The 18,837-nt window shown below is 32.2% G+C and overlaps 2 protein-coding genes across 2 annotated transcripts; one reads left to right on the top strand and one right to left on the bottom strand.

The window, feature by feature from the left end:
- The first annotated feature begins 2,467 nt into the window (after nucleotides 1-2,467).
- On the top strand, nucleotides 2,468-6,465 carry LOC132950898 (stress-associated endoplasmic reticulum protein 2). Its single transcript, XM_061022509.1, has 3 exons — nucleotides 2,468-2,898; nucleotides 3,016-3,088; nucleotides 6,049-6,465. Exons 1-3 carry the CDS (start codon nucleotides 2,815-2,817, stop codon nucleotides 6,084-6,086), a joined length of 195 nt encoding a protein of 64 aa, XP_060878492.1. The 5' UTR covers nucleotides 2,468-2,814; the 3' UTR covers nucleotides 6,087-6,465.
- A 7,022-nt stretch (nucleotides 6,466-13,487) lies between these two features.
- LOC132951380 (uncharacterized) lies at nucleotides 13,488-14,788 on the bottom strand. Its single transcript, XM_061023193.1, has 2 exons — nucleotides 14,530-14,788; nucleotides 13,488-14,314 (listed from the first exon to the last, which is right to left on the bottom strand). Exons 1-2 carry the CDS (start codon nucleotides 14,786-14,788, stop codon nucleotides 13,488-13,490), a joined length of 1,086 nt encoding a protein of 361 aa, XP_060879176.1.
- Nucleotides 14,789-18,837: the final 4,049 nt, after the last annotated feature.

The raw sequence follows: 18,837 nt of genomic DNA, 5'->3' as shown, positions 1-18,837 counted from the left end.
TGAAACTAGCGTTCACTAATTAGGTAATTAGGAAGAGCGGGAGCGCGAGATACGTGCGTATCAGTCGGCTGCCACCGCGGAACTGCGTCCTTGCCGAACCTTGTCTATATGAAAGAAAATATGCCACAAAAATCAGTGACGTATTTATGGGGGGGGATATGGGGGATAGATCCCCTCCCTTGACCTTTTTTTTTAGTTTAGGTATAAAGTTTAAGCTGCAGTACTGTTGCTATTTATATTTTATAATTTTGTTATCCTGTGGGCTGCGAGTGATATTACCCAACAATAACAACAAAATTAAAATAGGACTATATTCGAGAGAAGTCGGGTAAAACCCGCTAGTACCTAACCTATTATACTGTTATATACGTAGAACACGAAACTAATTGCGACAGCGGACAGAAAACGATAAGGAATTCGTAAATTTTAAAATAAATATTAAAAAAGGTGGATAAGTGGATGTCGCTCTGCTGTACAGTAGGTTACAAGTGGGTCACTGTAATGGATGGTGTTAAATTTGAATTCAATGATATAATATCATTGTATAAGAAAAACGATTCTGAGGGAAAACGAGTCAGCCTATGATTTTACCAAGTATATTTGATGATATTATTGTGAATAAAGTAATTTATATATAACCTATTTACGTGGAGCCTTGTTTTAAATTTTCAATCCTTAGCCATAAAAGTTAAAAATTTATACATTTTTAACCACAAAATAATTAATAAATTATAAATTTGATAAATGTTGTCAAAATTTGAACTTTAAATGCTTATAAAAAAAAATGTATTTTTAATATTTTTCAACTGCTATTAGAACGATATATCAGGAGCCTTATATTAAATTTTCACGCTTTTTTACCCAACAAATAAAAATTTATTGATATTTATAGAAAAAAAAACTAAAAAAATTGAAAACTGACAATGTCCGTAAACAGCTCAAAAAGAGTCAAAATATTTTCAACATTTTATGGTGTATAGAAAATGCTAATATAAATATTCATGCTTTCTTGTCACAGAGAGGTCGAAATTACAACAGATGAAGTAATTGATGAGTTGTGCTTAAAAAACAGAAAACTAGAGTTTATTTTATAAATTAATAAAACAGAGTAAAATTAAAATCAATATTATTGTTTTTATTGTTAGCCTTACATGGAGTAACTAACAAAAGGTTGCATCAACACTAAAAAATTTTGATATCCCCCTCCTCAAGAAAATCCTATATACGCCCCTGACAAAAATACTTTATAACTAATAGGATAGTGAGACAAAAAATGTAAAAAAGAAAATATTTTGCCCTCCCCTTGACAAATTCCTGCGGACGCCCTTGGAAATGTACTATTTCATACTTTATTGAATCATCAATATCATCTTTATATACACTAATGAATTTGTTAACACTTTCCTCAACATCAATAGTAGACTATTAAAAAATATAAATATAAAACATTTTCAACTACTACACTATATGCATTTATTCTTTTGTCCAGTTCTGAGCAAAATTTATCAACTATTACTGATGTGTTTCAACCCGAAATTTATCAATACCACTAAGTGCAGTTAAAGTTTTATTGTTACCATCAGGAAATTTTTTTATAATTTTTCTTTTATTTTCATCTTTATATATGGTACTTATTTGGGAGCAAAACTCTCAAACCCTATGTTCATAGACCATGTTTGAATCCCTTAAACTTGAAACAACATTTTTTAAACTTTTCAACAAATTCACAGCTTTTAAAATATCATTGCTTTTGCTTTGTAAATCAATAGATACTTTATTAGTTTATTACAATGTTGTAATATGGCATTCCAAAAAAGACACAAATAGCCCGTTTCTTTTTTCAACAACACCTTTGCATTATATTTTGTATCCCCATTTTCATTTTTGCTATCAGATATTTCAAAAAGTACAGTTAATATAGTTTTATAATTAATAGTGAGTGCACGGCATGCCCATCTTGTGTCACTTAAAGATTCCCTATCACGCTATGTGTCCCCACTTACCATGCTATAGGTGGTAAACACGGTCGACGGGCCCTATCGCATGTTAGTTCAAACAAAAAAAAATAAAAAATAAAAATATTCTTGTAGGTACTATAAAGAGTGAAAATTATCACTCGATGTAATTTTAAGCCCAGAAGACTATGGGCCCTTTACACACGTGGGCCCCGGGGACTTGCCCCCCCCCCCCCCCCTTAATCCGGGCTTGTCTATGGCACGAACTAAAATATCTTAGTTCGTGCAATGACGTAGAGAAGATATCGAGGTTCGTGCTCTATGGACTGGCTTCAGAACCTGATAAGAACAAAATAATAATTATTTGTCTACTATCATTTTTCGGTGTTATTAAAACTGTACCCGTTCCATTAATTATTATTGTCTTTTCACAGTTGGCTAGGCTGACTTTACTATCTGCCCACGTCACCACTGCGTCCTATAAACAAGTTGTTACGAATCGCATGTGATAACGACGTGCCAACGCGGACCGCACCACGACGACCGCCGCTGACTGCCACCCGCCTTACAAGTTACGAGGAGTCGAGGCATTGTGCGTACACACACGTACGTGCAACCAGTATCGTCTAAACTACTAACGGTTCTTATTTCACATTCACTATTTCACAGTGTAAAATTTCACTCCACCACCGTCCACTACCAGTCTAGACACGTCAGTGGTTTGTATTCACTATTCAGTGCAGTGTGCACGTCGTCGGTACTCCGTTACTACTATTTGCTCGTGTAACGCGTCAGTTTGCCACGTATTCACGTTCTTTTTGCAATCACCCATATCCATCAAACGTTCGATACGTGCATAATGGCACCTAAACAGAGGATGAGGATCGCCAACGAGAAGGCCAGCAAAAACATCACGCAACGGGGCAACGTACCCAAATCTACGGTAAGTGAAATTCGTCCTCCATCCCAAAACAGCGAAGTATTTGGGTTTTGTTTTCCTTTCCATTCCTCATCAGTCATCACCATTTAGTTTATTTATTTTACATTTTTCATTTTTCAGAAATCAGAGAAAAATAAAACACCTGTTAGTCCGTGGCTGCTGGCACTATTTTTATTTGTTGTATGCGGATCTGGTACGTTTTTGTTTTGACATATTGATGATATTTGTTTCCCTCAATGATATTATATGGGCCAATATTAATAGTGATTTAGTGTATGACATGGGGACCATACATATTATGATTGTAGCTGATCGAACAACAATATTTATTGTCTGTTGTTGTATTATCATGTCACGTTTTTGGACTGCACAGTTGTTTTACCTGTGTAAGCATATATTAATTTTATGAAAAAGATGAAAACAATTTAGAATTTATTCAATTATTTGCAATTTGAAGCAAACTACATATGTAATTATCACATGCCTATGACTTTTTGATGTAATTTACCTAAAACTATATAATTCTAGATCAAAAAGCTTCACTAGCTTGTTGTTTTGATTTTGGATCTTTTCAATCTCATTCTGAATAGAGTATAGTAATACTCAAAGCTGGGCTGGTTAACTACTTTTTTTAACTCGTTAAGTTAAGTTAATTTGGAAAAATTTTAGTTAAGTTTAAAGTTAAGTTAGTTGGTAAAAAAAGTTACTTAACTTAGTTAAAAATAAGTATATTTTTTTTCATATAAATCTTATAATTATACTATTTACACCTCATGTTAAAGATTTACAAATAACATAATATTATAATGTAGGTCTTTATATCTTAAAAAAATGTATTTTGCTGTAGGTACCTACTTATAAATTATGAAATCCAACAAATTAATTAAATTAATTATATATACCTATTTTATTTTTTTACCTAAAAGTTTTCCAACGTGATGCTAAAACTTTTAAATTTTACTTTGTTATTACCAATTAAGTATTAATAATCAAATTAATTATAAATGTATTTTGTATAGTATTAAATATTGTTAATAAAATAACTACTCGTCTAAATACAAACATTTATAAAATTAATTTTAATTATTGTTATTTATTAGTAAGAATGATATATTTAATTAAAGATAAGCTATATTTTATTTTATCATAGTTTTCGTAGAAAGCATCTTATGATAACAGCAGTATCAAAAATAAAATAACATGGACATTAACTAAGCTAAGCTCATAATATGTATTTATACATAACCATTCATGAAATATGGCTAAATAAACAACTAACAACTAGGTACCTAACTCAACATATATTGGCTATTATTATACTTTATGATTTGTTTAAGAAAATTCAAAATAATAGTTAGTTGTAAATATTAAATACTGTTCATTGTTACCTGCTGGCTACTAGTACACAAGCGAATTACTCTCAAATCACTCCGGAATAGATTTTTACCGGTTAGGTTATGTACACTCAAACTGAGCTTACATACAAAAAAAATATTTTATTTTATATGATTATTTTTATTAGTTTTTGCTCATAAGATATTGTATACAAATTATTATAATATTTATAATTTATATATTATCATTCTTGAATAAAATATTTGTTAAACTTTAACAATAATGCTATTTCGAAATTGGTATCAGACATGGAACCCCTTCTTCTGCTAAAAACCTGTCCTCCTGCACTAAACAAAAGTTCAACATGAGCTGATGATGGTACTGCAGTATTGTACTCAATATAGGCTGCTTTCAAGTTATTGGCAAATCTTCTGGAGATTTTATATTATGGTTCAATAAATAATCAGAAAATATTTTTTGTAAATCATAATTATTCTGGGATTCTTGCAAGTCATCTTCAAAAAGCAAAAAATCATCATGCTCTATCATATTTTGATTTGACAAATCATTTTGAACCAAGAGTTGTGAAGAAATATATGTACTGTCTGCATCCTCAGTACAAGTTTTTAAAGTTTCAACCAACTTTTCTTTAATACTTGTTTTTTCTTCTGAGCTGGCCCAGTTCAACTTATAAAAATTAAATATTGAGAGCAATATAAATTTATTATAACAATACAGAAAATTAGTGTAAAAAGAATAGTAAATTGTTGACAACACGGCACACGCTATAGTCGACAGACGAATGCCTGCTTTTAAATTTTACAGTACCAAGTTTGTCAGGTCATTTAAATATAGACTATATATTAAGTATTATTATTATTCATTCCAGACATCAGCTGATTTTTAATAATAAATAATAATCCACCCCTTTATAGTAAATACAATGGGTCACTCTCTCACTCCAAGCTAAATTATTCTTATAATTTCCATGAATGAATATAAATAATATAACAAACAACAAATTTTAATTAAAAATGACAGTTTACAAATGTTTATGGGATATTGAATTTGGATAATATATGTTTTTCTTTTCTAATAATAATTACCCACATGAATCTTTAATATCTAGACATGCAATATTCTGTGAATAGGAAATAATATAAAATATTATTCTTTATTTCTCATAAGTCGTTTCGTATATTTTGACATTCATAGTTCTATTAACTATTAGCATTGTTTAAATATACAGTAACTATAATATTATAGTATATTTAATCAATAGTGATAGGTCTCTACTTGTATTTTAATACGTTATTTTAAAATCCAGACATAGTGCAGAACACTTCGACAGTCTATAATATTTAGAATACTCGATACCTACATAATAATATATAGCAGAATAATTTATATTTAACATAATATTTATTGTTATTATCATTTTTTTTTTTACTACACAAAATGCTATAATAAATCTTTGGGGTTCGTACAAAGAAAAAAAATAACTTAACGTGACTATAAAATAAATTAACGCGTTAAGTTAGAAGTTACTTTAAAAAAAAAGTAACTCGTTAAGATAGAAGTTACTTCTTAGAAAAAAAGTAACTCGTTAAGTAACTTAACTTTAACTTTTTAACTCGTTAATGCCCAGCCTTGGTAATACTAATAATTGTTGGTGTTAGTTATTTAATCTTTAATTTTAAAAATAAATAAATGAGCCTAAAATATATTTTGAAACTAATTAAATAATTATATTATATTTGTATTATACTATATTATGCTATTAGTAATACATAGTAATTTGTGTTTATTTATTTTCAGTTATATTTCAACTCATACAAAGCATAAGAAGTGCGTGAGTGCCAATTCTTAATGCTACTACAGTTCATATTTTCATCAACATTCTTGCATCTCAAAATGTTATTCCCTTCAATGTATTTTTTTTTTAATTGTGTTATATTGTCTGGTACATAATTATTTTCTTTATTATAATTTTCTTCTTATATATTTTGTTTTTTTTTTTAAATGAAACATCAATTATTGGTACCAAAATTTGTTTTTATTTTAAACTTATTATATACCTATCATGCAATTTATACTTCATAATTTCTTTTGTGAAATGTTTAAAATTTTTGTTATAACAGCTAACCTCAATTTCTTTATAAGTTATTAATTATATTTTTTTATCAATGCTAATTGAAATACTTGTATATATATAATAAATTGAAACTAAATGAATATGTTGAATTATCTCCTCGAATTTGGTTTTTGGCTGTATACAAAAATGCACACTGATATTTTTTGGTTCAATGGTTGCTTTAACAGACATGTACTGCAATTCAGAAAATGTAATGATTATACGTATTAGTTTGTAAATCATAAAATTAATATTTGAAAGCGAATAATCTAAATTAAGAAAGTAGGCAAATAGGTTAGTAGGTATTACCACTCTGCTGTACAGTTAGGGACAATCATACCTCGTCAATGAATAAGTAACTGTAATGGATGCATCAAATATGAATTATGATTATGAGCTGAGATGGTTTGCTAGAATATTACTGAGTATTTTATATGATATATTTATATTGCTTCTATTGTAGTAATATATTTTACAAATAGTAATACTGTTGAATTAATATTTGCCTAAAAATTGCATTATTAGTTATTATTTGCATGCATTTTTATCATATTTCTTTGTAATTAACTTTTAAATAAATACCAATTTACCTTACTAGGTATGTGACTGTGGTAAAGATAGGCAATAAAAATCTATAAAAATATTGTGAAAATGTCATTGTGTAGTAAATTATAATATATAGGGATTAAGTATAAAGCTAGGGCGCACTTATTGGGGCTAGCGGGATTAAGCTCTCCCCCTCCAAAAAAAGTGGTTGGCCCCTAAGATTTTGATATCAACTTTTTAAATTAAGATAATACAAGAAAATTATCAACTATCAAAATTGAAACAAAATATTATATATAATTTGTACCTGCTATTTTAGGAACCAGGATATCCTTCTATTATATAGAAAAATTATTTCTTAAATCTTAACAGATCTTTTTTTTTTGTTTAAATATCAAATTTTGTCTCGTCGTGTTTGCCGATTGCGTATAACATTGTTACCTCGATATTTCGCATGTTATATTCTGTGTTGGCGCAAATAGGGGGGGCTTGGAGGGACTTAGTACCCCAAATGTCGGTCAAGTCCCCCCAGTTAAAAATCTAGTAATTAGTACTAATTTGTATATTCTGTCGTATTAAGCAGTATGGCCTATGAGGGAGGGGGGGCTTGAGTCCCCACCCCAAAAAAAAATTGAGTCAATTTGCGCCTATGTTGTGCGACATTGAGACGTGAATCAAACAAGTAACAACCCGATTGTTTTCGTTCAAGTATCTAAATCTTAGATTTAAAAAGAAAATTTTTCATGAATTTCTAACCAAAAATGATTTGAAAATTGTCGTGATTTTTACGTATTTTGTCAAAAATTGAACTTCAAAAGCCTATTAAAAACAATTGTGTCCATGTTCCTATTTGTAATATTTTAAAACAGCCATTGTAACACTAGGTATATCAGGAGTCTTGCATTACATTTTAAAGCTATAATTTGACCTAACGATGTATTCATCGATATTTGTTGACATAAAAAAAAAAAGGTTGGTAAGTGGATATCGATCTGCTGTACAGTAGGTTACAAGTCGGTCATTGTAATGGATGGCATTAAATTTGAATTCAATGATATAATATCATTGTATAAGATAAACGATTCTGAGCGAAAACGGTCAGTCAGCCCATGATATTACCAAGTATATTTGATGATATTATTGTGAATAAAGTAATTTATATATAACCTATTTATGTGGAGCCTTGTTTAAAATTTTCAATCCTTAGCTATAAAAGTACATTTTATGAAATTTGAACAACAAAATAATTATTAAATTTTAAATTTGATAAATTTTGTCGAAATTCGAACTGTTAAAATGCTTATAAAAAGAAACTATGCCTATGTATTTTGAATATTTTTCAACTGCTATTAGAACGATATATCAGGAGCCTTATATTAAATTTTCATGCTTTTCTACCCAAAAAATAAAATTTTGTTGATATTTATATAAAAAAAAACTAAAAAAATTGAAAACTAACAATGTCCGTAAACAGCTCAAAAAGAGTCAAAATATTTTCAAAATTTTATGGTGTATAGAAAATGCTAATATAAACATTCAGTGAAATTTTCAAGTATCTACAGTCATTCGTTTTTTAATTACAATAAAATAAGAAAATTGTTACATGAGAAATCGAGTGAATATCAAATGTTGTAAAAATATAAATTTCAGACGCTCATAAAAATGTAATTTAAGTTTCTTGTAGACATTTTTTTTTTGATAAAGTTAGACAAACTTATGAGTAATCTTATATTACATTATATTACACTTACATAGTCGCATATTATATACATACATACACACATTCATCAGGTATCACAAACACCCAAACATATTATAAAATTAAAGTATTATTAAAATATATGTATATGCAGTATTCATATATATTTAGTTTATGTACATAAATTCATACATACAACATCACAAACACACACACACACACACACACACACACACAACCAAACATATTATACAGCTTAGGTACATATCAATATATTAAGACACAAAAGTCATACTTACAAAATACATAGTCGCAATTACATAGATACATTTAAACATTCCAATCCATCCACCCTAAACAGTATTTTCACCCCCGCCATCCCTCGTCAATTACTACTACAAAATTGTAATTCCTATTAAAATACATAGATCTAACTATTTTATACAGCTCAAAGAATTACTCGACAACAAACACAAAATTATATATTTATGACACACAATATTATGAATTTGTGTAACTAGTAGGTATACTGACTAATAGAGGAATATCGGACTCTGAGGGTTTTAGACGTCGTCTTTGAGTATATAGTTTGGTCACTAAATGCAAAAATTATACTATCCTATTTCGACTTCACCGTTTATATACCTACTACATTTATTTTAATGTTTGAAATAATACAACATTTAATCTAATATATTTGAATTAAACACAAATATGCTTATACTTACTTTTCATTTTAATATTTTAATTTTTGTGTAAAATAAAAACAACCGCGATATTTAAAAACAAGTTGTAACAATTATAAATCAGTCGCGCCATGCCAGCCGTCCGAGTAGCATCGCTATTTCGCCGCTCCACGTACTTATCTTATTCCGCACGTTTAACTCATTCGTTTTTTTTTTTTTTTTTGTTTTTAATTTCCTTTAAAAACCAAAAATCGTTCCAAACTAAACACGCTTTCTTGCGTCTGTTTATTTCTTCTGCCGGATCAGTGGACCAACGAAAATCTCCATTCTGGTGACCAGTGGTTAAAGTGGAAAATAATTGCAGAGGGGACTAAAGCTAATGCAAAAAAAAGGCGTCCCCTTAACCAATTTTGTAGCCAAGGGTAAAACGCATTTCCCCCCTGATTTTTTAAAATTATACTTTTAATCTATGTTATTGTTGACCTAATTTTTAAAATTAATCACGTACATATATAGTATGTATATTTGTATACACCTATTATTATGTATTATGTACATACTCAGTGATTATAACTCTAAAATATTAATTACCTATATTCCGACCAAGGAGAGAATGTCTGGAGAATAAGTAAAAATCGAAATAGTTTTTTTTTTATAATATAGATTTTCCAACTAATTTATAATTAAATACCATTTTTTAAACTTTTTTATTTAATTTTTGAATATTATGTACAAAGCAACAATAGTCTCAACTTTTAAATAAAAATTTAGAAATATATAAGTATAACATTACTTATAGAAAAAAAAATCAAATTTAATCTTATTAAATACACCTTAACACCTAATTTTTGACTTATGAAGATAAAATATTATATGATATAATGTGTAATTTTAAAATATACTTAATAATATTATGAAAATAATAAAATTATATGAATAACAAAAAAAAAAAAATCAGTTTTAACATCAAATTCAGTCTCAACTTTTAAATAAACATTTAAGTTGATCCTTGGTAATATATAATGTAGTATTATTGCCTTATTAATGATTTTCATTAAAATATACATTTATATCTATTAGTACTATACTGTGGTATTCATAATTTATAACAATACAAGTATAACATTATAGAAAAAATAAAATAAAATTAACACCTAATTTTTGGTTTATGTAGATAAATAAAAAATTCCGTCTTCATTAAAATAAACCTTTGTTTTGGTAATAAATATAAGATCATAACATAATATAATATAATGTGTTTATTCAATTACAAAAAAAAAAATAGCTTCATTAATTGATATGTTTAGACCTGATGATTACTTTTGTTTAATTTAATTTTCATTTTTCCAAGCATGACCAAATAGATTTATATGTTTTATCATTAACTTTTAAACTTTTAAAAAGCAATTTCGTTATAGTAACTTGTAACTTAAGGTAAGTAGGTACATACTTTCCAACACTGTAAATTAGTAATTACCAATATATATATTAATATTGTACTTACTTGTTTTAAGTCCCAACAATCTGGAAACTCTGTATCAGACTAAAATTGCATTTCTTTAGTACCATGATCATCGTTAAGACTAGTTTCGTTTGTTACTATATTTTGTTTGGTAATATTAGGATTTATTTCACTATTATTAATGTTATTATCATTATTGATTACTTTAGTTTTAGTAAAAGCGTACTTTAGTAAACCAGACATAATCCTATAGTATAATAAATAATAAAAAAGGTAATTAAAAATAAACAAGTAATAGTAATATTTTTAAAAGTTATGTTCACGCGTTCAATGCCGTGCCGTTAGTCCGTATCACCACAACGAATTTCTGCCCGGTCGTCTATGCGTCGACTATATTTGCTTATAATTTATAAATAATATTTTAATGGAAACATTCTAGATTTGATTAAATTTATTAAATGATAATATTCAGTGTATTATTACTGATAAAATCTGCTCAGTCTCTTTATTTCGGGAAAAATTGAAATAATATATGTATTTTTAGACCAAACACAGAACCAAATACACCATTCAATTAGTAATGTTATCACAAATGGGCCCAGAAGAAAAAATCAAAATAATCAAACGAATATATTTTTACTCTATGTATAGGTATTGTATAATGTAATGACTAATGAATAATCATCATTCATGATTCATTACCACTTTTTGCGTTACCTACCTATAGGTAGGTTATATAGTATGTATAGTATATATATTATAGTAAGTATACATATATACTCAGATTTAAAAATTTTTTTATACTTTTAAATTTTAATGTAGGTATTAACATTCAATTTTTATGATTAAATGAATATTTTAACCGTCCCGCCGGAAATTAAGCTAAAGGGGACGCAAAACTAAAGCTAAGCAAAGAAGGGGAACGCCGTCCCCCTCCACCCCCCCCCCCCCCCCCCCCACTTTAACCACTGCTGGTGACAAATTTAATTATATCTGATTTCGGGTGGCAGTGCGCCATACGTCCACCCGTCCGTTATCTAAGCGGCCTTATCGGCGTAATTAAATTACAGACCGCAGGTCGTTATCTACACCGGCGTCGACTATGTCGACGCAATCAAAGTCCACGTCCACTAATAAAAACAACAGCTCATTACGCACACCCGTCCAGAACAATAATATATCACGGCCGACAACTTCGAACGCAGCAAAATCCAATAATAAACTACCAGATAAGCCAACTCTATGCATTCTTAAAACTAACGAAGGTGACAAAGTTGGTGCCACCCCGTGGCAGACCAAACAAAGCAAGCGCCTATCTTCGCCTGGCCATTCGCCTACATCCAAAGAGCCAAAAATTTCAAATGAAACTAAATCTGCCTTTACCACGCCAAACCACTTTGAGCCACTAAATGACACGGAAATTGATGACAACAACGAAATGATCCACGAGCCTACAAATGATACACCTCCTCCTCCACCACCAATATTCATATCCTCACCACTGGACTTCAATGAGTTCGCAAAATCAATCGCTCTACTTGTTGGCGAAAATGAATTCAAATTCAAAACTACTACGAAACATTTAAAACTTACACTTACCTCAATCAGCTCCTATCGTCAAATAATCCACTTACTTAATGAAAGTAAAATTGAATACTTTACCTACCAAGCAAAAGAAGACAAACCATACCGTGTTGCTATCAGAAACCTTCATCCAACAACCGATACAAAACTCATCAAAGATGAACTGTCTCAAATAGGATTTTCGGTAAGAAACATCACAAACATTAAGTCCAAAATAACCAAGACCGCCCTCCCCATATTTTTTGTTGATTTGAACCCAGACCCTAGTAATATACATATATTCAACCAGTCTTCACTATGCTACACCAAAATAAAAATCGAGGAGCCCCACTCTCGCAGGGACCTACCTCAATGCCACAGGTGCCAGGCCTATGGTCACACCAAGACCTACTGTAATCGAGAGCCTAGATGCGTCCGCTGCGGTGCTTGCCACCTCTCGGACCTTTGCGAAAAACCCAAAGACACTCCAGCAACTTGCGCACTATGTGGGGAAGCTCATCCTGCTAACTACAAAGGATGCACCAAGCACAAACTGCTACAAAGATCAAGAAATTCGAAATTCAATGACCTCAACCAAAGGAAGGACCACCATCACTCAAGAAATCCCACACAAGATAGAAACTCTCCTGACGCCACGGCCCATACTTCTCTAGACAATGTAAACCAGACCCCAACCAGTTCTACCAACCGACAGTTCTCGTACGCCGACTCAATCAAAGGTAACTCAAAAAAAAAAAATCATTTCTCAGACCACAATCCGCCTCCTGAAACGTCCATCTCCAAACATTTATCATCATTTCTCAATGAGCTCCAGTCACTCATAACCCCTCTTTTAACTCTCCTTACCTCACTCATTAATAAACTTATCACTATAGTCGGGGACACGAAAAATGATCGCTGCCCGTCACGCGCCAAGCGGCTGTTTTTCTAAAGTGGTTATCAAATTACCAAACTAAAAGCCCGCTTTTTTTTGAAATATATTCATACATATTTATCAGAATTTAATAACATGGTTATTTTGTTATAGTTAATTTTTTAATAAGATATGAACAAATAAATAATGTACATAATGTAAAAAAGTACAATATTTTTAACAGTTAATAATAAATAAAATATAAGTATAACATAATAATGAAATAATAATTTTTATTCTAGTTCTTCAACGTCGTTTTCGCTGTCTCCGTCAGTACCGAAATCACTGTCATCAGATGCAAATGTTAAAATCATTGGCTCCGTCAAACTGTCTCTCAATATTTCCTTTTCGTTATCTTCATCTTGAATCTTCTCAGCATGTTCAACACATTTCTCCCAGTCACTTTTTGATACCGAATCCAACGCCTCGTTTGTAAGTCTTTCGACGTCCACCATTTTAAAAGTGTGATTTTTTTTTGCCACTTCACTTTTGACTTGCGCCCATATGAGTTCGATAGGGTTATACTGGCAGTGATTCGGTGGTAGCTGAATTACTTCATGGCCCATCGAACTCGCGATTTCGTCTAACTCGTACCTTTTAAACGACGGTATTAACAATTTAAGTCGTTCACGCAATTCAGCTAATGTTTCTAGTGGTGAAAAATTAACGCCCTGATTTTTCAGCCAATTCTGTACATCAGCTTTCCGAGCATTACATTTTGGGTAGTTGTTAATATACGTGGAATGATATGGTGCGTTATCCATAATAATAACGCATGGTTCGGGAAGTAGCTTTAACATATCTACAAACCATACTTTAAAAACATCGGCGTTCATTGACGAATGATAGTCAATAGAATTTTTCGCTTGACATTTAAAAACTAATTTTGACCCTTCTATGAACCCGTATCGAGATGACCCAGCGTGTATAATAATTAGACGACCTCCTTTACCGATTGGTACTTTTAACCCTTCTGTTCCTTCGTTATTTTTCCAAATATGAGATCGTGAATGATTCTGATTTACCCAGGTTTCATCTAGGTAAATCACTGGTCGACAATCTTTCATTTGTCGAAGTGTACAAATGTTACGTAAAAATTTACAACGTAAAGCAACAATATCATTTCGTTCCAATAGCATTTTCGACCATCATTACATTTTTTAAATGAAAAATTCAAGTTTTTTAATAGCCTTCTGACTGACCTAACGGATCCCTCATAATTTGGCATTTTTTTTTTAAGTTCGTTTAAGATTAATAAAGCAGTTGGATACTCACCTTTATCGTAAAACGAATGTACCGTTCGACGAACTACGTCAGCATCAAAATCATCCATTTCTGTACATTTCTTTTGACGCTTATATAATTTTCGTGGTGATTTAAAAGATGGTCCTTCCTCAACATCCTGCTCTATAGATTTTTTGGCTTCTACACATATACGCCTCAGCGTTATATATGAAACGCCACAAGCTTCAGCAGCGACTTTTTGGCTACTTTTGAAGAAGTCTGGTGTCAAATCTTTTTTCTCCGACAGCATTTTAATAAAATTATAAACATTATAAATTATTTTTTTGCTCTGGCTATGAGTGTCACGATCTTTAAACGACATTTTATATATAAAAAAACGGTTTATCAAATAAAAATATTCACAATTTATAAAAACGTGGCACGCACAAAATATATGTTTACTACAGCACAGTGTACAAACGACAGAACAGACAAAACATTGTACGACTGTACAACTGTGCCTGCAGTTCCCCTCCAATATTTAATGTCTATTTTTGTATAAGGGATATAAGGAATACAAAAGAATTGAAAGAACTACTGCTGGCCTACCCTAAAAAACCGGTTACCGCTCATTATTCGTGCCCGTGAATATACGGCAACGTGACGGTACAAAGTTGAGAACCAATGGCCACATGAGTAGGTACGAACAACGGGTCGCGGGTGCCAACGCTCATTTTTCGTGTCCCCGACTATAATAATGATACCCAATACTACAGTACGCATCACGAAAACGTGCGGATGACCGCAGCGCGCTGTGTGTCGTTTTTTCAGTAAACCAGTGGGCCTCAATATTTGATCCATCACAGGTGCGCGCCACTGGCGCGACGGGTACTATACGTTTTGAAAAAAACAACTAACCTGCACCTTTAAAAATGTCCCTGTCTTTTGTTGACTTTAATATCATTAAATACATACACATAATTTATTAATATAAAAATACGAGTTTTAAATTTTATATTTGGCGCGAAACAGTTTGGCCACCACCAACGAGAAATTGCCACTGGGCGCGCGGCGGTCATCCGCACGTTTTCGTGATGCGTACTGTAGCCTTTGTCCCGCCCTGTCAATACTATCATGGAATGCAAACGGACTGCATAATCATAAAAACGAATTTCAATTAACAGTCGAAGAAAAAAATATAGACGTCGCGTTAATTTCCGAGACCCACTTCACTCCAAAAGCTTTTGTAATAATACCTGGATACCAAGTTTACCACGCCGGCCACCCTGATGGTACAGCTCATGCTGGATCCGCCATTTATATAAAAAACAACTTATCCCATCACCCACTAACACCCTACTCTGAAAACTATCTTCAAGCCACTAATATATCAATCAACCTTGAAAACCATAACTCAATTACCATATCTTCCATATACTGTCCCCCAGGTGCAAAAATAACTACTGAAAATTTTAAAAACTACTTTACCAGCCTAGGGCAACAATTTATAGCAGGAGGTGATCTCAACTCTAAACACCCCACCTGGGGAAATAGATCAGCTTGTACAAGAGGTCGAACACTCAATCATGTCTTAACTTCAAAAAATTACTCAGTACTATCCCCCCCCCCCCCGGTCCTACTTACTGGCCTTCTCATAGTTATAGACTACCCGATATCCTCGACATATTCATCGCAAAAATCCCAAACCACCTAAACACAAATGTAACAAACCTAGACGATCTCTTATCTGATCACACCCCGATTTTTATGGAGCTCGGCGCCATTAAATTAACTAGATCATCTCTCACCCCTGGCTGATCAAATTGGACTAAATATAGAAACATAGTCTCCGACAAAATCACAAAAATGAAAGTTATCATTCCTACATTCAAAACCTCTCAACCAAAGATTCGTCATTGTGGAAGGCTACAAAAAAATTATTGAATCACAAGCAACCACCTCCCCCAATTCGCAATTCCGACAATACATGGGCCACCTCAGACACCGAAAAAGCAAACGTTTTTGCATCCCACCTCGCTAATGTTTTCAAGCCACATGATATTTGTCCAAACCAAACTCAACTCACACGTATTGAGCAATCACTAAATTCCCCCCTTCCTATGGCTCTCCCTGATAAGCACACTAGCCCAGGTGAAGTCATGTACATTATAAAAAAACTTCCAACTAGAAAATCCCCAGGCCATGACTTGATCAATAACTTCATAGTCAAAAATCTCCCTAACAAAGCTGTCCTCTTTCTCACCCTCATATTCAACTCATTACTTCGCCTATCTTACTTCCCTAGTATCTGGAAACATTCAAATATAATTCTTATCTCTAAGCCCGACAAGCCACCGCAACTTCCCACCTCTTATAGACCAATAAGCCTCTTTCCTACCTTCTCAAAAATATTTGAAAAAATACTTCTGAAAAGACTTCTCCCACTGTCAGACAATGCTAACATCATTCCACATCACCAATTCGGGTTCAGGGCTAAACACTCAACCACCCACCAACTCCTTCGTACTGTCGACTTAATATCTACTAGTATGGAATCCACTGTGCTGCCGTCCAGCTAGACGTGGCCCAAGCCTTCGACAGAGTGTGGCACGATGGCCTATTCTATAAACTTAAAAAAATGTCTCACTGCTCCATATTACCTTATTATCAAGTCTTATCTTGAAAATCGAACCTTCTCAGTTAGAGTGAACAACAGCTACTCGGCTAGCTTTCCTATTTTGGCTGGCGTCCCCCAAGGAAGCGACATAGCACCTTTCCTTTACACCATATTTGCACATGACACTCCGAAAACTTTACATACATCATTAGGCACATACGCCGACGATACAATAATCCTGGCCTCAAATGACAACCCTCAAACTGTGTCTGATAGGTTACAAAATCATCTAAACATGATTCAGATCTGGTCAAAAAAATGGAAAATAAAAATAAATGACTCCAAATCCTCCTTTATTACCTTTTCACTAAGACCTGGAGACTGCCCTCCAGTTTCATTCAATAATAACTTAATTCCAACAACCCCTGTAGTCAAATACTTGGGCCTAACGTTTGATAAACGACTCACCTGGGCTCAACACCTCAAACAAAAGGAAATCTGTAAACTCTAGACTTCACTTGCTCCGTCCACTTCTCCGCTCCAAACTAAATATCAGCAATAAATTGTTAATCTACAAAGCTATTTTAAGACCAGTATGGGCATACGGCATCCAGATATGGGGCTCCGCGAAACCCTCAAACCTGCGAACTATACAAGCCTTCCAATCAATATGTCTCCGTCAAATCGTTTCTGCCCCTTGGTGTATAAAAAACGCCAATCTTCACAAAGACTTAAACGTTCCCACACTTTCTCAGCTAACCAAATCCCACTTCCTCTCATTCCATTCAAAGCTAAATCACCATACTAATCCATTAATTAAACGCCTGTCTTCTTGTACAATTCCCGATAATCCTAGAAGAAGACTGAAACGATCTTGGCCTAGAGATTTCCTTGCTTGATCTGTCGGGTGGTACTACTGAGTACCTTCCCTCTCTGTTATATCAACGCTATTCTCCATCAAAAAAATTACTTATTGTATAAAATGTTTGTATAGATTGTAATTATTCTTTTAATAAAAAAAAAAAAAAAAACAGTTATAAATATAATAATATAACATATTTATATGTTTCATAACACTTATGTATATAATACGAACTCTACCTTATGTACCTTATGTAACTGCTGATCGATATATTAATATTAAAACACACACATAATTACAAGGGATATGACCAACACACACCATGGATTAGTAAAGCAGTTCACTATACACCTCATATCTCAATACACACTACGACTATGTACGACTACGATACAATCACATAGTATAATATAACATAGCTTAGGAATATTATATTTGCGAGTATTATTATTTGTCAGTGTCTAGTAGACAATAAACCATAATTATAACTGAAATGGAATCCTAGTAATTTAAATATATTATTTAAGATTCTGATATCTACATATCTGCCCCTAACCTATGGTATTTATATCTATAGGATCCTACGATTCTCCCTGAATATATTATATGTTTGTCGCCGATACGCTCCTACGAGTTAGGCGGTTGGCGATGTCGACTCGCAGTGTACAGAGCTTAGTAGGTAAAGGATGGAAAGGGTGACCCACCGGTGGATAATACTGGCGAATAAAATATAATGCTATATGTACATACTAGCGGCGTACGAGAGGCCTAACAAAACAATATATTATTATATGAATAGCATATTTAAGTAATTAAGGGCGCCCTAATATCGTTGCCGTTGTTTTGCGTGCCGCCGCTATTACCTTGTGTGCCGCCGCTG

Source organism: Metopolophium dirhodum, chromosome 8, assembly GCF_019925205.1.
Source record: "Metopolophium dirhodum isolate CAU chromosome 8, ASM1992520v1, whole genome shotgun sequence".
NCBI classification, from domain to species: domain Eukaryota; kingdom Metazoa; phylum Arthropoda; class Insecta; order Hemiptera; family Aphididae; genus Metopolophium; species Metopolophium dirhodum.
The sequence above is the reverse complement of the archived record's forward strand: the minus strand, read 5'-3'. Positions and strand labels throughout refer to the sequence as shown.